This window comes from Kwoniella europaea, chromosome 1 (genome assembly GCF_036810445.1).
Source record: "Kwoniella europaea PYCC6329 chromosome 1, complete sequence".
Classification (NCBI taxonomy): Eukaryota; Fungi; Basidiomycota; class Tremellomycetes; order Tremellales; family Cryptococcaceae; genus Kwoniella; species Kwoniella europaea.
Window position 1 is genome coordinate 13,957,573 of NC_089487.1, and position 22,258 is coordinate 13,979,830.

The 22,258-nt window shown below is 47.5% G+C and overlaps 10 protein-coding genes across 10 annotated transcripts; 5 read left to right on the forward strand and 5 right to left on the reverse strand.

Moving 5' to 3' along the window:
* Positions 1-168: 168 nt before the first annotated feature.
* Positions 169-4,190, forward strand: V865_005327 (uncharacterized protein; the record flags this gene model as incomplete). The annotated part of the gene is made up of 11 exons (XM_066229100.1): positions 169-365; positions 543-747; positions 895-1,311; positions 1,421-2,068; positions 2,305-2,398; positions 2,588-2,616; positions 2,660-2,748; positions 2,843-2,914; positions 2,961-3,088; positions 3,475-3,569; positions 3,618-4,190. The coding sequence occupies 11 exons, from the start codon at positions 169-171 to the stop codon at positions 4,188-4,190; spliced, it is 2,547 nt and encodes an 848-aa protein (XP_066085197.1).
* Positions 4,191-4,270: 80 nt separating this feature from the next.
* Positions 4,271-6,319, reverse strand: V865_005328 (uncharacterized protein; the record flags this gene model as incomplete). Its single annotated transcript, XM_066229101.1, has 6 exons — positions 4,271-4,897; positions 4,948-5,541; positions 5,589-5,715; positions 5,770-5,934; positions 5,980-6,250; positions 6,310-6,319. 6 exons carry the CDS (start codon positions 6,317-6,319, stop codon positions 4,271-4,273), a joined length of 1,794 nt encoding a protein of 597 aa, XP_066085198.1.
* A 279-nt stretch (positions 6,320-6,598) lies between these two features.
* Positions 6,599-7,780, forward strand: V865_005329 (chorismate mutase; the record flags this gene model as incomplete). The annotated part of the gene is made up of 6 exons (XM_066229102.1): positions 6,599-6,692; positions 6,753-6,878; positions 6,934-6,955; positions 7,012-7,292; positions 7,361-7,650; positions 7,712-7,780. 6 exons carry the CDS (start codon positions 6,599-6,601, stop codon positions 7,778-7,780), a joined length of 882 nt encoding a protein of 293 aa, XP_066085199.1.
* A 79-nt stretch (positions 7,781-7,859) lies between these two features.
* V865_005330 (uncharacterized protein) lies at positions 7,860-8,693 on the reverse strand (the record flags this gene model as incomplete). Its single annotated transcript, XM_066229103.1, has 3 exons — positions 7,860-7,949; positions 8,006-8,311; positions 8,355-8,693. The coding sequence occupies 3 exons, from the start codon at positions 8,691-8,693 to the stop codon at positions 7,860-7,862; spliced, it is 735 nt and encodes a 244-aa protein (XP_066085200.1).
* A 272-nt stretch (positions 8,694-8,965) lies between these two features.
* V865_005331 (uncharacterized protein) lies at positions 8,966-11,919 on the reverse strand (the record flags this gene model as incomplete). Its single annotated transcript, XM_066229104.1, has 4 exons — positions 8,966-10,087; positions 10,137-11,021; positions 11,074-11,697; positions 11,755-11,919. The coding sequence occupies 4 exons, from the start codon at positions 11,917-11,919 to the stop codon at positions 8,966-8,968; spliced, it is 2,796 nt and encodes a 931-aa protein (XP_066085201.1).
* Positions 11,920-12,772: 853 nt separating this feature from the next.
* Positions 12,773-13,927, forward strand: V865_005332 (uncharacterized protein; the record flags this gene model as incomplete). The annotated part of the gene is made up of 2 exons (XM_066229105.1): positions 12,773-13,337; positions 13,449-13,927. The coding sequence occupies 2 exons, from the start codon at positions 12,773-12,775 to the stop codon at positions 13,925-13,927; spliced, it is 1,044 nt and encodes a 347-aa protein (XP_066085202.1).
* An 88-nt stretch (positions 13,928-14,015) lies between these two features.
* On the reverse strand, positions 14,016-16,470 carry V865_005333 (uncharacterized protein; the record flags this gene model as incomplete). The annotated part of the gene is made up of 9 exons (XM_066229106.1): positions 14,016-14,150; positions 14,205-14,467; positions 14,530-14,949; positions 15,004-15,533; positions 15,586-15,712; positions 15,765-15,837; positions 15,892-16,125; positions 16,181-16,374; positions 16,440-16,470. 9 exons carry the CDS (start codon positions 16,468-16,470, stop codon positions 14,016-14,018), a joined length of 2,007 nt encoding a protein of 668 aa, XP_066085203.1.
* Positions 16,471-16,866: 396 nt separating this feature from the next.
* On the forward strand, positions 16,867-20,091 carry V865_005334 (uncharacterized protein; the record flags this gene model as incomplete). Its single annotated transcript, XM_066229107.1, has 12 exons — positions 16,867-17,030; positions 17,085-17,184; positions 17,237-17,318; positions 17,382-17,428; positions 17,485-18,092; positions 18,143-18,212; positions 18,260-18,671; positions 18,793-18,842; positions 18,894-19,062; positions 19,112-19,188; positions 19,239-19,749; positions 19,799-20,091. The coding sequence occupies 12 exons, from the start codon at positions 16,867-16,869 to the stop codon at positions 20,089-20,091; spliced, it is 2,583 nt and encodes an 860-aa protein (XP_066085204.1).
* A 351-nt stretch (positions 20,092-20,442) lies between these two features.
* Positions 20,443-21,513, forward strand: V865_005335 (uncharacterized protein; the record flags this gene model as incomplete). Its single annotated transcript, XM_066229108.1, has 6 exons — positions 20,443-20,472; positions 20,595-20,687; positions 20,748-20,874; positions 20,937-21,075; positions 21,133-21,198; positions 21,309-21,513. 6 exons carry the CDS (start codon positions 20,443-20,445, stop codon positions 21,511-21,513), a joined length of 660 nt encoding a protein of 219 aa, XP_066085205.1.
* A 208-nt stretch (positions 21,514-21,721) lies between these two features.
* V865_005336 (uncharacterized protein) lies at positions 21,722-22,229 on the reverse strand (the record flags this gene model as incomplete). Its single annotated transcript, XM_066229109.1, has 4 exons — positions 21,722-21,790; positions 21,847-21,903; positions 21,970-22,154; positions 22,211-22,229. 4 exons carry the CDS (start codon positions 22,227-22,229, stop codon positions 21,722-21,724), a joined length of 330 nt encoding a protein of 109 aa, XP_066085206.1.
* Positions 22,230-22,258: the final 29 nt, after the last annotated feature.

Here is a 22,258-nt window from a genome sequence, read left to right on the forward strand (position 1 = left end):
GATAGATGTGTTGTATCTTTTATATGTAAGAATGTCATATGTCACGTGATTGGTGCTCCCACGTGGCACCGTGTCAACATTTATTTTCAATGCTCTCACATCTCTTTGTCGACTTTTTTCGACTCTTAGCTTGGTATATTATCCACCATCCCATAGACCCAGTCACCCATGCTACCAACATATTTCAGCTCCGCCTCTGGGCTGATCAAGACGCTCAAGGCTGCCTCTGATCCGCCGCAAGCAGGTCTACCTCTGAAGATCAACATCGCTCTCGAAGCATGGCAGCGAGACTCGTTTCACGTTCCGCGCAAGGCTGATGTCCTTAGAGATTGGGTGATCGAGACATGGACCAGGAATCACAAAGGGTGAGTCTAATCTGCATGAGAGGCCACTGACCTTTTCAGCTTCTCACCTCTTGCGGATGCAAAGTATCATCGACTACTGCTCGAGGTTTCCCCTCGTTGCGATTCCCCTGCTCAAGCGCCTCTCACAATCATCCCCTCACTATTCAAATCCCTGCCCCAGTCTCAAGATTTAGCCAGCGTGCTTGATCTAGCGATTCAATCTCTCACCCTTCTTTTCCCTTCTCAGCAAGTGTCGCACAAGGCCGAAGCTTGGGCCGATGTCTGGACTGCTATGCTTCAACCCCTCTCGCTCGTACCACTCACAATACATGTGCTCTCTTTGGTCAAGCTTGTGTGTTCCCGAGTCGAGGAGTCGCTGTCTTCATCACTCAACGGAAAAAAGGTGAGCGAGTCACTTCGAGAACATCACTGATAATTGCAGCTCGCAGCTACCGTGGCGACTTCCTTCCCCTCGTTCTGCAACACCATTCTCACACATCCCTCACTGCTCGACGTTCTCGCTCACACCATGTCAGCTATTCTCTTTCAGGAATCTGTACTTCAAGCTGGTGATCCTCTACAGCCGCTGCTATCTCAACTACCTTCTCCTGGCTCGCATTTAGCTACACCTGCTCTTTTTGAAGCTCTTGTCCAGAAGTACCACCACAATCGATACTCCATCTTTACCCAAGCGTCCAGTAGCAAAGTCGCACATGATGTCTTCGTCGCTGGAAAGGAACGTGAGGCGGTCCGACTCGCTTTAGAACGTACCTTGGACAGATTAGGTGGTGGTGACATTACCGTTTGGCAGACCCGATCTGCGCTCTGGAAGACCATCGAACTGTGGGGTGGATATATGGAGAGAGAACCTTCTTGGAGTCGATTGCTTGATTCCGAGACGCGGGCAACAGAGCAAGCGCTCAATTCTGGTGATCCTTCTATTGTGGGGACTCTCCTTGGCACTTTGGTCAGTCTTGAGCGTCTCGATCACGACCAGGCGAACTTAGGTCCGGATGTAGTCCGCTGGTGTCTAGCTGTGAGTGAACTTGGTGGAGAATTGCTAGCTGATATCTTAGTCCCCTGTTGCTCATCATACGATCGCCAAATCCTTAATCTCGTCTCTGTTGCGATTCTTCCACCTCACTCATTCACTTCCGACTTTCTTTGAATTGATCCTCGACGCGCTCGACGGACTTTTCACTCCTGATTTGCCTGAGGAGATCATCATTTCGCTGTATCACCTGACGCTTGGTGGACCTCTCACAAGTGAAAGTATTCGTCAGGAAATCGATCAATCATTACGCTCGACTCTTGGTGGGAAAGGACGAAGCAATATTTGGGATCAAATTCTGCAATCTTTAGTGGACCGTATCACTCCTCACCTTCAACCGCAGCCAGTCGGAAAGAAGAGGAAGAGGTCTTCGTCGCCTTCTGCTCGCAGCGCAGCTCTCATCGGCATTCACACTCGTCTTATCTCCTATTGTCTTCTTTCTTCAGGAACTAGTCACACCATTGGATCTTCGCTTCAGTCTGTCAAAGAACTTTCGGCGCTCATCGAAGATTGGCCTATACGCAATGACACCGATACTTCTTTCAGCGCTGCGGTCACCGAATCCGGGCGTGTGAGAGTCGCACGCAATGTGGAAAGCCTGACATTGGTCATTTCTGCTATCACTGTGCCGGGTCTACATCGTTCAGCCATTCCAGAGCTGTCTATTGAAAGTGTAAGTTTCTAGTTTACAGTACTTCAGCTGACTTTCAGATCCGGTTAATCCTCCACCGCGCTGCATTCGATCAATCATTCCCCTCGGAGACGATTGATGCACTCCTCGATATACTGCCAGAAGCTTCCTCTGCCGTTTGGCAAATAGTCATCGATCAAGGCATCGTCCTTCTTGAGTGAGTTTGATCTATTGCGAACATCGCTGACCGTTCAAGTTGTTCTGCAAGTCCGAGCCAGCTGAATAGATTGGCCACGCTTATCGCCCAGCGAGTAACTAAAGACTCGTTACTTTTCACTTCTGGAGTCTTTTGGGAACTGCCCAATGTCAGAGGTGAGTTTCGGACCGCTACGGATATTTGCTTACGTCTAGACGCTTTACAAACCTGCATGACTACCTCATCCCTGGACTATCACATACTCACCAATTGTCCTCCAACCTACCTCAATCGCAAGACTAAAGCTCATGTTATCGAGTCTACTGAAGACATTGCTCTTGCAGCTCCATGGCTGAGTCGCATAGTGACCGAAGGAGACTCTGTAGGATCAATAGTGAGTCTGTCCATTGTTGCAAGCTTTGCTGATTGTTCGTCAGCTCCGAAATATCAAGGTTCTTCGTCGGGCCGTCGAGGTGGCTGCGGATGGGAATGAAGCAGCTATATCTTTGTTCGCTAAACTGATCAAGTGAGTTCCGGATGTCGTGATGGAGCTAACCTTCTAGTCTCATGATCCAATCGCTTGATCAAAATGAAGCGGCTCTGTCGACAATCATTTCCAGCTTGATCGAATTGGGCAAACCAGGTCTTGTCGCAAAGTTCTTCTCTGTAGTTATGCGTAAAGAGGTCCAGGGGTGAGTGCATGGGTACATAGCTGAGCTTACCAGTCAGTTTCTCTAGCATCCTCCCGAAATTGCTCAACCTTTACAGCAGTGTCAAAACTCAGCCTGTTCCTGCTGTCGATAACCTTGATGCGATTGATACCAGAAACGTCTTGTGTACCGCCGGCCGGTGGTTGGGTACTGAAGGTAAGCCATATTTGTGATGTTCCCGCTGACCAGTGGATGAAGTGGCATCACATCAAACGCATCGCCTTGGACCTCGATTGTGTAGTGCCTTTTTGAGCGATCCTGAACCTCGTCTTGCTCGCTGTGTATTGGAAACCTTTGCCTCCGAAACGACCGACATGCAGCATATCATCGCGGCAGCAATGATTGTTTATAGAGCACTTCCAGACCACTCCGCCAACCTCGATACAACATTACAGTCCATTTTCGAGGGCAGGTTCACCGAAGCCATTTCCTGTTGTGTGACCTTTGACCGGTCCTCGGCATGCCTTCGAATACTCGCGGCACTATGCATGCGATGCTCCGGTGAGTAAAGCTTGCTTATGAACCACACTGACCCATGCTAGACCCTGCAGCTCTACGTGCAGCTATCGATGCGTCTCTTTCCTCGAGTGCAAATGACGACATTATCAAATTTTTCGAAAGGATCACCGAAGACAAAGTAAGTTCAGCCCCATCTGAATTATGCTCACTGTCACTCTCACTCCAGGCCTTTGCATTGCATCACAACGACGTCGTTCGGCTTTTCCCCATCATCACTCGGTTACTCGACCATCAAAGCCTAAACTCAAATATCAATGTCCTCATCGCACTCAGTCGTCGTCGACCAGACCTGATCCTCGCCAACCTTCCGGAAATTGTGGATATCCTGTCCATCATGTTCAAAACTCTACAGAGGTCTCGCAAGCTTCCCTCTCCCACCAGTGATGAGTCTCAACATCTTTCTAGACTTCTCGTTGCATTGACACAAATGCGACTGAAAACTCACGAAACCAGTCCTCTGGCTAAACATATCCCCGCAATTCTCGTCGCCTATGTTCGCGCAGCTGCCGACCTGCATGTCGGATATACCCCTTCGGTACGTCGTGATTTAGAACCTGGGCTTTATGCCTTGTGCAATCTTGCTACAGCTGGTGGACGAGCTCATGCACGAGGTAGAGAAGGTGAAGGGTTGGGCACACCGTTCGGTCTAGGTGAAGGTTCAGGAGGTGAAGGTGAGAGAGAACTTTGGGCAGATCTTTGGCAAAATTGGAGTAAGTCTAGATACATGGGTCAGGGATGATGCATCATGGTGTGTATGTACATGTCATCGACGATATGTATAATATATATATATATATATATGTACAATGTGATTCGTCTTTATCTCGGTCCCAGACCGGCAAAAAGTGTAGCGAGCATGTCCTGCTGTGCAGATCCAAGTGGTGGATGTGGGTAAGGTCGAGGAGGTACTGGTTGTTGAGGATGTTGTAGATGTTGAGGGTGCTGAGGGGGGAAGTTGGGCATTGGATACCCAGGTGGTCGTGGTATTGCTCCCTGTTGGAAGAATTGAGGCGGAGGAGGTGGCATGAATCCTGGAGGAAGAGGACCATGAGGCACATTAGGCTGTCGACCGAAATGAGGAGGATATCCCTGATTCATATCATTTTCTTCCTGCTGAGGGAACATGTTCATGTTGGGAGGTAGACGAGCGAATTGAGGAGGGAGTGACATATGAGGTGGTCGTGGGTGACTACTGCCTTGGCGCTGGGCTTGATTCAAGAGCTGAAGAGGATCAGGAGGTGGGGGTTGACGTTCCTGCGCGTTTCCGTATAGTTGTTGTAGGAGAGCATTTGCGTGAGAAGGTGGAGGAGGTGGTCCACCGGAGGGACCGTAGTAATTTGGTGAAAATTGAGCAGATTGACCGTCAGATGAGGGAGGTGGGGAGGAGAGATGACGAAGTTGTTCACTTGGAGATGGGGTATACACTTGTTCAGGGGGAGGACTCGTCTACGTCGCAAGTCAGCGGAATTATCCTTTTCATCGGAAAACTAACTTACTTTTGAGCTTAGTAGACCCATCAATTTGGCGGTACGGTCGTCTTTCACCTCTTCCACTGGTCTGGCTTCCATCACCGGTGCTGCCTCCTGAGCTGGACTGAAGAATTTCTGGAATCGACTGGAGAAAGCGGACGCAGGTGGTGCAGGTTGAACAGGTTGCGGAACAATCTCTTCATCCGAAAGATCTTCAGCTTGTTTGAGATAATCGGCAGCATTGAAAGATTTGGGTTTAACCAGACCAGGCGGTGGGGCTGGAGCTGAAGATGAAGCGATTGCTGGATCACCGCCGAAGAAAGCTGGAAGATTACCATCTCCCCTCCAATCTCTCCCTACGTCTCTAGCCTTCATAGCACGCTTATGTGCGGCAATCATATCTTCGCCAGGGATGAATTGGACAAGAGGGTCCGTATTATCTACTATCGCTGGATCAACAGGAGCAGCGTCGTCCATCCATGCTGGTTCGGATGTATCTTCTTCTCGAGCGTAGTTGTTTGGTCGTCTAGTATCTCTATCTCGTAAATCTCGTTGACCACCACGACCATTATCTCGATCAGACCTTCGCCATTCGTCTTCTCTTCGCTTATCCCTCTTGATCTGTTACACGTCAGTGACTATCCTACTTTTTCAAAATCAGCACTCACCTCATCACCACCAAGCCGCATGGTTCCAGGATTTCTAACAGAGAATCTACCCATCTGACCGCCATACGACCTGTTATCAATGGGAAGACCATTCGCATCGAGCGACGTTTCGGGTTGTCGCCGGAGTCTACATCATGAGTATCAGTACAGGTCTTCCTTTGATTCTTTGAATGAGACTCACCCTATATTCCTTCCTCCTCTTACGCTCAGACCCCTCCCACCACCTATTCCTCCTCCATATCCAAATCCTTCCCCGAATCCTCCTCGTCTGCTTGTACTGGATGGGGGTCCAATAGATGCTATTGCCGGATCGTCTACATGTTGTACATTCGCCTTGGGAGCGGCGCTGATAGGGTCAGCTTCGTTGGCTATTGATCGAACTCACCCAAACCATGTATCAAGGCTGTTCATTCCTGGAGGTGGGCCATGCTGACGAGATGATTTGCCTATACGCAGCAGGTCTCGACGGGTGTAGATGATGAGGTCTTTGTGGGGCGATGAGAGTTCTATGCCGAGAAGCCTGGTTACTTGGTCGTCTCCATTTGATGAGTTCAAGGTATTCTCTGGGAGATCCGGGGACAGCGGTGAGAATGGATTGATGTTGGGATCTGGTGCTGGTGGTTTGGGAGAAATGGAACTGAACGACGGGGAAACTGATGGATCTGTGGTGGGGAATTGCAATTACATTAGCTATAGAGCTGAGCGATGGAATGATACTCACGAGGGGCCATGGTAGCTGATGACGCTAGCGTGGTTGCAGGATACTCTATGGTAGATCAGATGAAGAAGGGCAGAGCGAGGAAATGAGATGGATGTTGAAGAGGAGAATACGGTGGATATCAGTGTGAGTATTGATGGGATATGGTGCATGTATGTATGGTGTATCTTGATTGAGTTACCCACATAGCGCACATGAATCCATCTGATTATCTGATATATCCCCCTCCGCTATCTATCTCCTCATCCACATCCACATCCTCGTCCTCGTCCTACCACAGATCCAACCCAGCATGAACTTCACCTCGGGAGCAGAAGTAACAGAGCTCCTGTCCCTTGATCATATAAGGAACCAGCTCATTCGACTCGAGGACACCATCATATTCTGTAAGTCGCTATCATCTCGCCTTGTACGTTAGGTAGCTGACTCCCTACCAACCCATATAGTGCTCATTGAAAGAGCTCAATTCGCTTACAACAAGAAGATCTATCAACCTGGTGCTTTCAAAGATGAGCTGAACTTCGATGGAAGCTGGCTCGAATGGTTCCTTTTCGAGATTGAGTCTTTTCATGGTTAGTGGTTTCACATTGGTTATAAGATGCGATTTAAAGCTAAGGGATTTTACAGCAAAGGCTAGGCGGTATACCAGGTAAGAGCGGATTTGCTCAGACCAAGGTTTACGTACATGCTAACTGTTCAATACAGTCCCGACGAACATGCTTTCACCCCACTTGAGAAACTCCCTCAACCCATAATCAAACCCCAATCCCTACCTTCGCTTCTTCACCAACCAGCTGCAAAGCACCCATCTGTCAATGTCAATTCGCGGATCCTCGAATTTTACATCCAGCATATCGTTCCAGGTATAACTTCCAGCACTCGACTAGCCCAAGGTAAAGAAGTATTAGAAGATGATGGGAATTATGGTAGTGCTGCTACGAGGGATGTCGAAGTGCTTCAAGCGTTGAGTCGGAGGATCCACTTTGGTGAGTTGCTTTTTCATGACTCTTCGCGGAAGATTTGATGTTGCTGAGATCGTATCATGTTGTTATAGGTATGTTTGTATCTGAGAGCAAGTTCCTCGAAGCTCCACACGACTTCATACCTCACATTCTCAATCCCAATCCAGAAGCTTTAGCCGGTCTGATCACGAAGCCCGCTGTGGAAGCCAAGTTGTTAATACGGCTTGCGAATAAAGCTAGGGTGTACGGCTGTGAGATGGATGCGGATGGTAAAGTGATAGAGGTCCCGGATGAGGAGATGGCTGCTAGGGGGAAGATTGATCTAGCTACGATAGTCAGCATGTACAAGGATTGGGTCATCCCTCTGACCAAGGATGTAGAGGTGAGTGATAAATATTCAAGTGACAGTGTAGACGCAGATGCTGATGCGACTTCTAATAAAGGTTGATTATCTCCTACATCGATTGGACGGTGTACCACAATCTCAAATCGATGGATGGATGAAACGGTAAATAAAAATGGATGTTGTACAGAGTACTATACTATATATATATAGATCATTACATATGCATGGGTCTGGTCTACTCGGATCTACTTATCGGGATACTCTAATCCTTCTGGTGCTTTGATGTATTTGACATATTGCTCCCATCCGGCTCTCCCTCCCCACATCGTTTTGAGCTGTGGATGAGAGTTACCATATCAGCATGAGTCGATGCTGACACACATGCACTCACCTTATCTTCATCGATAAATTGATGTTGGTCAGGATTCCAGCCGGGAACAACCACTTCGCTAATCAAGCAACCGATTCTCTCATTCAACTTTGCTTCTTTAGCATCAGGTGCATCGAGCAGGAGCAGATCTTCATCTGGGATTTCGCTGGCCTTCCACCATCCTCCGGGGACAAAGAGCTGTGTGACTTCCCCCTGTGTCACGTCAGAACCAAGGATGACTCGATGGATTGTAGGAATTTCAGAGGGAGAAGAAGGAGGTTTGATGAGTGTGTATAAAGCTCGACCAGAATGATGGAGATGAAAGGTCTATCATCAGAGGTCAGCATGACTCAGGTTTATGAAGACTTACAGAGTGCAAGTTCATATGCATCCTTCCCCTATATGATTCCGGTGTGAGAAGATAATATATTTGAGTCGCATCCGTTCGTTTCTCCGAGCCTTGTATCTCGGTGGTGGTGAGTGTCGGTGTGAGAAGTTCTGTTGCAGATCCAGAAGCGACCTGCTCTCTTCCTTCTAATGCTGCTGATTTTGGAACATGGTCGGATGTTGGGGTTGGTGATGTGGGTAAAACTGAATCTAGACCGACTGTTTGGGCGAAATAACCACCTTCGAAATGTTTGATAAGGGAATGAGCCCTGATAAGGTCGGGATTTGTGACGGGGTATGGATAAGGCGGGCCGATGGACATGGCTGAGAGTGATGGTGATTTGGGAAGGGAGTTGTAATGCATCTGAGGAGACAGAGTTTGGAGATCAACGATGATTATATATGGATAGTCCCGCATATGAAGTGCCCTCGGTGCCCAGGTTATCTCGGCGTCAAACGTCATCATCATCGGCGTGCTTTCCGACGGCATCCACCAAGAGATCGTCACAACTAACATGGCTTCACCACTCGGTGATAAATTACATGCATTATATCATTTACAACGTCAAACTAAACACCAAGCACCAAAACATCCTATCTTCTATCCGCTGGCGCACCCATAATGCTCGCAACCATACTTCTATCCCATTTACCAGGATCATTCTGTACTTTTGATTTTTTACCTCCTCCAGATTTATCTTTCTCATTCTCCTTATCTTTATCCTTATCTTTTTCCTTTTCTTTCTCCTTCTCTTTCTTATGCATGAGCGACATGGACCTGCCAATCACTCCAAGTTTCGATCGAGAGGGAGCCGTTGTAGTTGCAGGAGAGACGGTTGGATTGCTTTGAACAGGAGTGGAAGACGCACTGACCGAACGGTTAGATATGGCCGATGGAGTATCATAACGAAGTGGAGGAGGGGGCGGGAGTCTTTCCGTAGGGAAATAACCTGCAGCGCTGTTGGGTCCGTTCTTCCTTAATGGAGAATAAGCTAGATCATTTCTTGACGTTTGGACCATGGTCTTGGATCGTTGACCGGGAGACGTAGTGGGTGGAGAGCGCTGTGGGATAGGATTGGGATTGGGACTAGGACTTAAATCGAGGTTGTTCATTCCAGTTAGCATTGGTGCGCTGAAATCGAGTATTTGGGCAGGTTCCGCTCCGGGAGGTAACGGCAGATCGAGACTTGCTGCACCGCTCGATGTTCTCTGTCTTTGAGGGATGGGATGGTTCTCTTGCCAGGGAGCAGGATTATCATTGTCCATTGCTGAAACTATATCCCACCAACCGCCTCCTGATCCACCTGCACTGGACCTTTTATCATCCATCTCAATTGGGCTGAGCATCTGTAACGGTGGTAGTTGCTTGACTGAAGTGAGCACTGCGGGTCGTTGTTGGATCTGAACCTGAGCGGGTGATTCGTCTGAGTCGGATTCGCTACTACTGTCCGTCTCCTCGTCGTAAGTACTTTGACGATTGGGCATACTGAGCGATCGCGAGTGCTGCTGACGTGAAGCGATGCTTTGAGGTGCAGTGAGCGCCGTCGGACTGCCAAAGTCAGATGATGGGGTGACAGCTGATGATTTCGCTCGACGATGAATGGAGGGTTGTTTGGCGAATGAGATGGCATGGTTTGCTGGGGGAGATGGTTGAGTTGGCCTTGCAATTTGATCTTTCATCGCAGCAAAGACACCCTCATAAGATCCATCCGGGAACTGAAAAGTCCATCAGTAATAGCGGATGAACGAACAATGAAGGACTCACTCTCTTCTGCACACTATCTATCAGATCTATAAGCCATCCAACCGTTTCCTCACGCGATCCTCCAGCACTTTGTGCATTCTCCTTTTCAAACTCAACAAGCTCTTCCAGGACGACCGCTGCGGCAGGATCATCCAAACGAGGATTGACATACAGCGAAGCAGTGGTAGTCTGGACAGTCGGTTCTCGGAAGGGCACATCATCTGGATCAGGAGGCGCTGGGAGGATGTCGAGATATGGTTCGGTGATAGTGGGTGGAAGGGGGGAACGAGGCAAAGCGAAAGTACGTCGAAGAAGGAGGAAGATTGGGATGAGAGTTGGGGCTAGGCTGGAAGGATTGCTTTTGGAAGCCATGCACAAGGCAGATTCGATCTCCCCGACTTCCTTGCCCAACTGCTCTCTTCCCGATTTCGCCCATTTGCTCTTGAGTATATGCTCCCTCTTCTCCCTCGTGATGAACTCTGAAATCAACTCCATTGTGTAATTTGCAAGGATGTTGGTATCTGCCTGAGTTGCTCTGATTGCAGGTGAGTGCAAAGGCGGCGGAAGCGAAGAATTAGGTGTTTGAGGACTTCCTCCTAAGAACACCGAGTTGGTTGTTGGACTAGCAGTGCCCTTCTTCGACAGAAAATGTGATCTCTCGGCGGAGGGAGAATACGTAGCTGGACCTGGACTGGTGAAACTTGATGGCACATGTGAAGAGACGTATCCAGCGCCTGCGAGAGGACCTCCAGCTTCCACTTCTTTCACAAGTGATTGTAAAAGCTTGATGCACGATGACTTGGAAGGTGCAGGGAGTTGAATGGGATAGAGTGGTTTGACCGGTAGCTGAGTTCGAGCTTTGGCAGATCGGAATGCTGGTCTCAAAGCGGGTCTTCGGGGGAGAGTCTGTAGGTGGGAATGGTTAGCTCCATATGAGTCAAGAAGAGAGATGACTCACCAATGCTTCCACGTATTCCAGCTCTTTTCCAACGCCCCATCTACCTTCTCCAGCAACTCTACGTCTGATATGTTGGACCAGAGTCCTCTCAGCATCTGCCAGGGCAAGAAGAAGAAGTTGGTTGGCAAGTTCTTGCAGGGTAAAATAGGACAGTGACATTCGTAACGAGAGAACCAGGGTTAGACCAATTTGCTGATTCTCATCCAATGTCAGATCATTTTCGGTTGTAGGTGTAGGGTAAGCATCTCTGGAAGAGGATGATATGTTTGCGATGTTCTGTTTGGGGCTCATGCCATTGGTAGACTCTCCTCGTAGACCAGCTTCAAGCTCGCCTAAACGTTTCCCAATCTCCTCAAATCCATCTCTACCCAATGTACCCTTCCCGCCTTTGCCGGGTTTCTTATCCCTAAGTTTCATCTCACGACCTAAGACATACTCCAGGATGACTTCTCGTGAATGTTCGATGGAAGGGGGAGGTTGGGATAGGAGGTGATGTAAGATGGTGGAGGGAGAGGCCGATCTAGCCAGTGGGAATGGACCCATGGGTGGAGTAAGGTCAGTTGGTTGAGGGACGTTCGTGACATATCTCGCTCGGTCGAACGCAGCTGTCAGGTGTGGTGGTGTCTACGAGATTGTCAGTCAGTTTCGGACACGTTTGGGTAGTAGGTATCGTGAACTCACCTTGTCTTCTAACTCTGCCAGTCCCACCGATACGTCGAAAAGAGTATCTCCTTTTGACCTACGATGCAGTATCCATTCTTCCAACGCATCGGTGGCCGAGTCGCTACCTGTTTGAGCGGAAGAGAGGTGGGATAGGAGGTGAGGTGGGAATGAGGAGGGTCCCATGGTGTCGTGTCCGTTTTCGTTTCAGAGGTCGTGAAGTGGACGTGAGAGGTGGGAACGTCTAGGGGTGCTTCGTGAAGCTGTGGGGTTGTTGCTGGTCTATATGTACTTCCACAAAGTTGCAAGATAGAGCGACATCGGATCAACCAGGTGGACAAGTGGAGATATAACAGATATGGATATGGGTGGGTATGTAACTCGTGGGAACAAGGGATGGAGAAGCTCGTAAACGTTTAGGACGGATCAAAGCTGTGCTATGGATAAGTTCTGGAATCGGCCAGTTTGTGTGGATGCTATGGATAAGAGCGAGTGGGATGGGGAGACCGAGGGTGATATACGTATGCTTGAGAGGTATAATATGGTTATATGTATATTGTATATTGTATATGATATACATGGATGAGGATGAGAATGGGGAAACAAAAGAAAAGTCAAAGTGCGGGACTCAAAGTGTACTGTGACTCGTAACCCAAGAGATTCCATCTTCTATTTTTATTCATCATCTTACTCGTGTACGATGCCAAGAACATCGACACATCTCATCCAGTAAGGTGTGTCTGTCTCATCGATCAGAGGGCCCTGATCGACCGCATGCGATGCTGAGCTCATCTCACTTGGAGCACATGCATGGGCTACTCACCCCCATTGCGCAGTCAGGCCAATCTGCTACCCTCATCTGACGTTGGATGATGTTCTACGTTTCCAGCTGATAATCACCCTAGTCTAACTGTGCGACCGTACTAAGCAACGCAGGCAGAATCATCTATTTCTGTCCATGATGTTTGCATCACCGTACTCAACTTATTCTTACGTTCAATCCTCTAACAACTTCCCCTATCTTCTCAACCTCATCATCATGGACGTAAAACAATCCCGACTACCTCGAGCGGCTTCCAACCCAGCTATTAGACCTGTCTTTGTCCCTGCTCCTTCAACCTCGACTTCTACATTATCAAGACTCCCCGGTCCAGCTCGAATAGCCAGACAAACGACCGTCACTCGTAAACCATCAATACCATTACGTTCAAACAAGAAGATCACACCGACAGATATACAAGATCAATCTAGTATCACACCTGCCAAACGATTATTACCTAGTAGATCGACCTTGGGTCTGACTAAACCCACTATCCCAGCACCCGTACGGGCAAACACAAAACAACCTTCTGGTCTTCATAATCCTTTGGGACCTAAGAGGACCGTCACAACTGCTACTGCTACTTCCAGCACGTCGTCTGTCGCTAGTTCTTCACGCGTAAGCGTCAAACCGACCTCGACATCCTCGGTTTCTGTGAAGAATGGTAAAGACAACATTTTCAAATCTCCTGATCCATTTACCGAGGTCAAGAATTCAAGCTCAAATGGCTCTACAACCAAAACCAATATTGTAAAAGGAATTTGTCCAAAGAAAGGATTTCTAGGTAAGTCCAGTATATCGCATCCCAAATATTACGAGCATACCCGAAAAAAAAGTCGATTTCACTATCTGATCTGTACAATGGCTAATCTAGTTTGTGTGAACTTTGATTCAGGTCTCGGTAGTCCCTCTCGACCTACTCGTATACCTACCACACCATCTTCTCGTCCGCCTTCTCAATCAGTCTTACAAACTCCAGCTCTTCCTCGAGTTACCTCTATACCATGGACATCCCATAATCCAGATGATCAGCTCAAAGATGTCGAATTGAGTTTTACCGCTGAATACGATTCAAATGATACTTCTTTGATCGAACCGTTAGATTTTGGCTTTGCGACTAGTCGTTTCAATTCGAAAACTCCGCTTCCGCTATACAAGAATACTAGTATCTCAGATTTGGAGAACATCCAATATGAGAGGGATGAGAGGGTCAGAGAAGTGAGAAAGTTGAAGAGTCAAGGAGTAAAAGAAGCTTGGAGTGAAGTTGTGAGAGCTAGTGAAGGGGATTTGGAAGAGGTTAGGATAATGCAGGAATTGATTGAAGCTTTGATGTTGGATTTGGATATGCGAGAGAAAACCAATGTAGCTTGTTAGCAATTCCAGTCCAATGTGTGTTAAGCGTTTTTTGTGTAGTATTAGTAAAGATACATCATTTCATTATATATACCATATCATATGTAAATTATGACAACAATGCTTGTACGATGTGATTCACTTTCAACTGTCTCAAATCCGTGTATGTCTGTCCACATCCGACGAAAAGGATGGGTTGACCAGTGACATAGGTCATTGATAGCGCCGCTCCGACTTTATCATCCTGTGGTATTGCCCATTAGCTCATGAAAATCGCTAAAGATCCATGGCTACTTACGATAGTATCAAATTTGGTCAGGATGATCCCATCAATTCCTCTTTTCTTCTGCACACCTCCAGCACTGGAGAAATCCTTGAGTGAACGATCAAATTTGCTCAATTGATCAACAGCCTCGTTTCCAACTAATGCCTCTCCGACAAAGATAATCTTGTCTGGGTTGTTGACAGCGACAAGTTTCGCAAGAGCCCTCATCAACGGCTCGTTATCCTGCATTCGACCGGCAGTGTCGATGAGAACGACGTCAAATCGGTTTTCTTTGGCTAATTAAAATAATCATGAGCGACTGGAGTTGATCTTGAAATGTGTAGATGGAACCACCTACCATACGATATGGCATCCTTTGCGATACCAGCCGCATCTTTCCCATAACCTCTTTCGAATAACTCGATTTTCTTCGATTCTCCTTCATCTATACCCATCTCCTGACCTAACGCACCCAGATTTCTAACATGAACACGTAGTTGCTCCACCGCTCCACTTCTGAATGTATCACACGCAGCGATCAGAACTCTGAGGCCATTCTGAAGTAACCAGAAACAGACTTTGGAAAGATTGGTTGATTTGCCAACACCGTTCACACCGACGAATGTGAGAGCGTAAGGATCTGGAGGTGCGTCGGGAGAAGCGAGTGATGACGCTTGACGCTTTCGCTGAATTTCCAAGAGAATATCGGTAGATGTTTTAGGTGTAAGCACTCGTGTTAATGATACTGAAAGTGCATTCTGCACTTCGGATTTGACACCTAGAGAAGGGTGAGCGGGGTGCCGAGCCCATCGGACTGAGTTCAATCACTCACTGTTCAAACCCCCAAGCTTCTTTCCAACCAAGGCCGCACCAACACTCTCACACATCTTCTCAGATATATCCTTTGCTACATTCTTACTCATCAAATGTCTTTCCATTTCAACCAAAACAGGTTTCAAATCCTCCTGAGTCAATGTTTTCTTTCCAGTCAATCTTGAAAACATATTACTCCATGTACTACTCTCAGCACTCTCCTCCTCGGTATTGGTCTTGGCCGTAATAGCAAGTTGACCTGTCCGTCTGGACAAGATATCCTCCTCACTTGGTAAGTCGCTTTCTTTGCCTCGCTTATAATCCCAGTCGGCAACTTCATAAGCACCTGAAGAGTTCCTCGTTCCCAACGCATCACTCGATACGAGACCTTCAGTATCGACCGGAGCATTGGTATCGGCGGGAGCGGAGAAATCCAAAGCAGCCATATCATCTTCACTGACTTTTGAATCTCCCCATTTCCGCATCAATTTGGCGGTAGCGTTATTGTTATTGGGAGTTTTACGGGATGGTGAAGGTGATGGCGAAGGGCTAAAAAAATTTATCAGTATCTCTTGGAATTTCCCAAAGACAAATTACTCACCCCTCACCTCTACCGCCCCTACCTCCTTTAGCTCTGCCACCCTTCATCTTGCTTTTCAGAGCTTGCACATTTTTGGCGATTTCCTCGGCTGTGACAGGGGTATTTTCGTTGTCCGATAAGGCTGGAGCTTTACGAAAAAGTCAGCTACATATCATGTATCTTGTGGCAGTTGAACCCACTTGACGCATCGGAAGCAGCATTCAGCTGAGCCTGTCTATGAAGGTTGACAGGAGTTCGAGTCGGTTTTCGGGACTATTAATCTATATGTCAGAAAAATCTTCATTTCTTCGGGTGTAAAGGACTCACACCTTCCAGACCCTTCAAACATCTATCAAATATAGCAGCCCATCGTTCCTCGTCGATTTTCTCCTCCAAAACCCTCAGTGCAGTTGTAGACGCAGACGACAACGCGAGAGTTCCCGCCGTAAGCGAATCGATAAGGGATTGAAGATAAGGCTGGAACAGAGCAATGAAAAGTTGTTTGGTTCGTTGAAGAAGTTCCGGTATATACGTTAATGGTAGCAGAGCGGGGAAAACGACCTAAAATATCTCGTTAGAATTGGCAATCACATACAGACGATGATGATGGACATACCACAAAGACCAATCCCAGGCCATTCTCCATTGTCCACCTGACACTGTATCCATCTTTCTCAAATGCCTCGTCCTCGTTCCTAGCCTTCCCCTCGATGAATGCCTCTTTGATCAATGCGTTGACTGGGGATGCCGCTGTCTTTGCTAGAGCTTCGAACGTCGGAGTGAACGACCGAGACCAAAGGATGAGGCCGTCTGTAGGTGGAGTCAAGATTAGTATTGGATATCGAGCTGAAAGTGGTCGAAACGGGTGGACTGACTCTGATGGGAGATTGAGACGTGGTCCAACATTGGGAGAATGATCTACGAGCGGGAAAGGATCTGTTGGTGTGGTGAGAGTGAACAAGATGTGTCATGACAGCAACAAAAGTCAGGATGGCATGTTCGAGATTCGATTTCGAAGTGGGAAGGTGACATACTCCCCACATTACGGTGGGTTACAGTCCACTACAAATTCAGTTGTAATGATCAACGGGTTGATTAGGAATATTCCTAATGAAGAAAGGCACGTGATTTGGGCGTCAACATTAACTGTTTGTTGGTGAGTTCAGAGACAGCATGATAGACATAACAGTCATTCACTTTCCTCTCGTATGCATGTAAATCCATCTTCTATACATAGGACAACAATCTACAACCCCAGCCTCTCACATTCGCTCTCCCTGACTCATCACGGAGACGCCCAACATGCCTCCCAGGAAAGCAAGTGGGTCGCGTCAACGAGCGACTGCAAACGCGTTGCCCATTCCAGCTCAATATCCAGGACTGATAGATGGCAAGGGGATGAATGAAGCACAATGGCAAGCGTGCAAGGAGATGTTGGAGAATGTATACAAAGCCAAGGATGGAAGGTCAGTCGCGTGAATCCATGAGATGATGAGGAAATTGACTAAAAATATATCTAGCCGAAGGATGAGTGATATCTTTCGCGAGTTACCCGACAAAGAAGAATACGAGGATTACTATCAAGCTATCCCAGAACCAGAATGTTTAGATAACATCTCAGTGAGTCTAACGACTCTATGCCCTCTATGTCATGTACTTATGACAATGATAGACCCACCTTGGATCACAAACCTACGCAAATCCAGAGGCTTTCTTCAAACAGCTACACTTGGTCTTCCTGAACGCCAAACACTGTCAGTCACTTCATCATCTATCTTAGCTTTGCTACCTGAGCTGACTTCATCATTCATTCCTAGACAACGAGGAGGAATCCTTGTTATACGCTGATGCTAAACAACTAGAGGTGAGTCATACTGCTGTAAAATCTCACTCAACCAGCTGACGTGATAACAACAACAGGATCAGATAAATAACGAATGGAAGGCTCGAGCCGAAGCAGGGATATTCACCAATCCGGACCCATATCACAGTAGTCCGGTGAAACCAGGTCGAAAGAAAAGAGGTGGTTCTTCTTTACCCTCCAAATCAGCTACACCATTACCAGAAACCAAGTCTACCCCGATGACTGAACCTAAACCAGTCACTCCCGCTCCTGATCTCCCACCAATCCCAGAAGTCAAGACCGCTGCACCTTCGCCCACTCCAGCTCCAGCTCCAGCTCCGGTACCACCTCCTACGATCCCAACGAATACACCAATTCGAAACCCCCTTCCCCGTAACCTCTCTCAGCCTCCACCCGCACCTGCATCGCCTACACCTTCAGAAACAGGTCGTCAGTCCCAAGCCGAAAAGGATAGACACATCGTAGCTGCTCTTGATGCTCGTCTACCAAGATGGCCAGGTCCTCAGGCTGTCCTCCCGGGGGATCCCACCATTGGAGGGATACAAGGTTATGGGTGGTTTGGGGAAGGTGCTCCGGATTACGATAGAAGTACGGGTGGCCCGGCAATGTGGCCTCATCGTATACGTGCTGTCATAGAAGCTATCATCGGGTACAGGGATCAGAAGTGGGTTCACAAAACAATGTGATGAGATCCTTAGCTGACGTCCTACACAGTGGTCAACGACTTGGCGAAGTGCTCGATTACCTTCCTGCCATCGCTGATATTCCTTATCTATCATTTGACGTGAGTGTTTGCCTTTAATCTTAGGGCTTTAACTGACGATCCATCAGACTCCGATATCATTCGCTTCCATTCAAGGCATGGCGAAAGCCAACCGATATGATACCCTTAGATCGTTCGATATGGATATGACAAAACTATTCGAAAAGGCCAGACGATACTATCATGATGGTTCGGTAGAATACGGCAAAGTCCTTGTTCTCCAGCGGTTGTACAATGCACTTACAGCTGTGTACCCTATGCCATTGCCTGGATCAGGAATACCAGCACCTTCAGCCACTCTTTTCGCATCTCTACCTGCTGGACCTGGAAACGCACGATCCATGCATGAAACAGCTCAAGATTTGAAAGCTGGAGCAGCCGAGGATCAAGTTGGTTATGGTATCACGACTTTCAGAGTTGGTACGAAAGATAGACATTTCACTCCTGAAGCCAGACATAAAGGACAGGCGTATCGTATGGGTGAGTCGTACTGTGACGTGGCTGTACTGACGGTCAGGTGATTATGTACATCTTATCAATCCCGATGACGCGACGAGACCGATCATTGGCCAGATCTTCAAGACATTTGTCCCTACGAAAGGATACAGAACCCATCATGTCACCGTTTGTTGGTATTTCCGACCTGAACAAGTGAGTCACGGCGCTGTCGCCTGTCCCTCTTTATGCTGACCTTTCCCGTAGACCGTCCATACACCCGACAAGATGTTTTTCGAACGGGAAGTGTTCAAGACTGGTCATTTCTGTGATCATCCTGTAGAGGATATTCTCGAGAAGATCTCGGTTCAATTTTACGTCAAGTACATTCGGGGTCGACCTCGAGCAGGAGAATACTATCCGGGATGGCCAAGCTGTGAGTGGAAGCCTCAAATCGCAGATTGCTTGTTCTGACGCCTTCGTAGATGTCTGCCATTCCAGGTTTAACGATAGAGAACATTACATGGTCAGGATCAAGAATTGGAACAGTTGTATACCTGATGTAAGTTTACCGCAAACATATCGGTGTGCACGGCTAATTAGATCGTTTAGGAACTTCGTCAATCCGAATTTATGTCTGTCATCTCGTACGAGAGAAATATCGAGATACCAATGGTCAAATCACCCTTCCTACGGGGTGTACAAGGACCTGGATTCTTTGGCGAACCTAAAAAGATCTTAGCAGGTGACGATGATGGTGATGATGACGATGAGAAGGACAAGGAGAGGGAGAAGCCGCGAAGACGAGAAAGGAATAAAAGGGAAGTCCAACCTCCGCCTGCTATCAACATACCGCCTCAACATTCCCCTGTCCCCACTTTCACGCCTACTCCAGCTCCTGTTCAAGCTCCAACGCCCATACCTGGCCCATCCAGACCCCCAGCAGCCCCGACACCCACGCCTACGAATCATGCCCAGCCTATACATCGACCACCGATGCCACCATCGCAGTCCTCTACTGGTCCGCCATACCTCTACCCTAATCGCACAGTCGCAGCTGTAATGGGTGGATCACAAGCCATGGATCAGGCAGCCGTGAAAGAGATTCTTCCTCCTGAAACTGGTAAGCTGACTATCAGCATATATCAAAACTCCACTGACGTAACGCGTAGCTCGATTCTTCGAACGAGATGCTCGTGGGCATGTGCTCTGGTTCTCTGGCCCTCCTTTGGCACCTGGTACGATCCCGATTCCAACTCAGCAGCCGCACTCGCTGGAGTATCTCGAGTACGTGACGAAAAGGAAGAAAGGCGAGGATTTCATTCCGAAGAAACGAGCGAGGCAGATGAAAGAAATGGACGACAAGACTAGAGAGAGTGTCGAGAACAATGAGTTGTGGTGGGCGGAGGGTCATACTCAGGAGGAAGTGGAGAATATACTCAGATCTGTCATAGAGTCGGCATAGTCCTATACATACCTCGCATGTATAAAACTCTTGAAGCAGGATGCCAAGGAAAGGGAACAGAGACAGTAGCCCAAGATAGATCTAGGTGTTTGTCTTGTGCCACGTGGTTGACTGTTTCGGTGGTTAGTTGCATGTACGTCATATGTGTTTTTTTTGTTTTGTTACTCGCCGCTGGGTTGTACAGTGGATTTATCTATGATGCTTGTTTGATCTTCTGAATACAAACAGAGCAAGAGCTAGCTCTGAAGCACAACCAGATATATAACACAAATCACCAACAGATATATAGACTACTCGCCACCGCATCATCGCCTTCACGTTGAATCAATTGTCAAAGCTGTAATCACCAAAATGTCCGCTATCGCCTCCAAAGCTGTCACCGTGCGTTGACCTATACTCGCATCCTACAACTTATCTTGACGTCGAACTATGTCGAAATCAAAATCGCCTTATGGGCTACCATGTTTCTCTGGCTGATTGTTTATGTCTTTTCTTCTGCGCAGAAAATCCTCAAGAATAGGGTATCTCAACAAGCCCCTCCTGATCCTCATATTGAGATTATCGTAGATGCCAAGGGTAAGACGAAAAAAGTCATGGTGAGTGATCATATGGTAATTTGTGCAGGAGTACCTTCTGATCATGGTCGACTCCTGAAGCGTCCTCTACCCGAAGGTCTCTCAAAACGAGATAAGAAAGCGTTAAAGAAGATTCGTAGAAGAGCTCATTATTTGGATAAGGGTATGAACGTATGCGGATTTAGAGTGGGATGGACATTCTTCATTGGTACGTCCACTCATCTTATCACTACACGACAGATTTGCTGACAGAGGGGATATCGTGTATAGGTATCATCCCTGGTGCAGGTGATGTGGTGGATGCTGGACTCAACTACTTTCTCATCGTCAGACCATCTAAGAAACTTGATATTCCCCAAAGTCTCCTGAGTAAGATGTTGGTGAATAATGCGATTTCCGCTGGATTAGGGTGGGTCAACTCATGATAGATCTCAATGCTTGGTAGATTGACGGAAGGCGTTCTTAGATTCATCCCAATCGCAGGTGATATCTTTCTGGCAGCTTGGAAAGCAAATTCTCGAAATGCTCATCTGTGGGTGTTTACACCCATTTTCAATTGAAGATCATGCTGACGTCTTCGTCTCTTAAATCGACACATCTCGTTCATTGATCCTCTGACTACGATACATCCTTTCTATATAGTCTTGAGGAATTCCTCAAAATCCGAGGTCAAGAGCTCCTCGCAGCCCAAGGTCAAGGCCCAAGTGCGATCCAGGCTAGCGAAGCAGCCGCTCATGGTGTATCACCCGAAGCACTCAGACCATTGTTCTCACCTGGTGCAGGAATGAATGAGGACGTCGAAGCTGGACAATCTCAGAAAGTCAAAGCGAAACCAGTCAGAGCGTAGAGACACCTAACATTGGAAATTTAACAGTTTGCGAGCAGATATAAAGAATAGATCAAAGGGATGGATGGTATTTGACGACAGAGGGTTCATATCATGTTGTATATAGTCATTTCTGTAGAATTTATAAGTATCATACACGTACAGATTCCATTCCCATGCAAGGACTTTTGGATACAACCACTGAGAGATGCTCTGCTAGATCACTCGACTAGAACACACCCTCATTGAAATCCATCGCTACCACGTCAAGCGTCTCCCATTCACCCCCGGCTTTGTTCTGTTGTGATTGCAGGAGATCAGTAGAGTCACACTATGTAAGACACAAAAACCCACCTTGAACTCTTCGTGAACCGGATCTTTGTCAAGATAATACGCTAGATCATCTTCGTTCTACCCAAATCCATATATCAGTACTCTATCCTCAATGCGTAATGTCTCAAGCGATTTACAACTGACCTCGAACTCCATGACGAAGCAAACTTGCATACCCCTATCTTTACCCTCTGTGCTCATTTGTCTTCCACCTCGGGCGATCTGTATATATGGCTGACCGCTGACAGGGTGTAAACATGATTGAGGAAGAGCAAGGAAAGCTTCTCGGAGAGCTTGAAGGCCCGTAGCCGATCGGGTCTTGAAGGCGACTAAAAGTAGGTGAACGGTTAGCCCTCTCATATCACGGTCAAAACTAGATGCTCACCGATATGATAGACGACCATCTTGTTGTTTTGCTCTAAGTCGTATATAT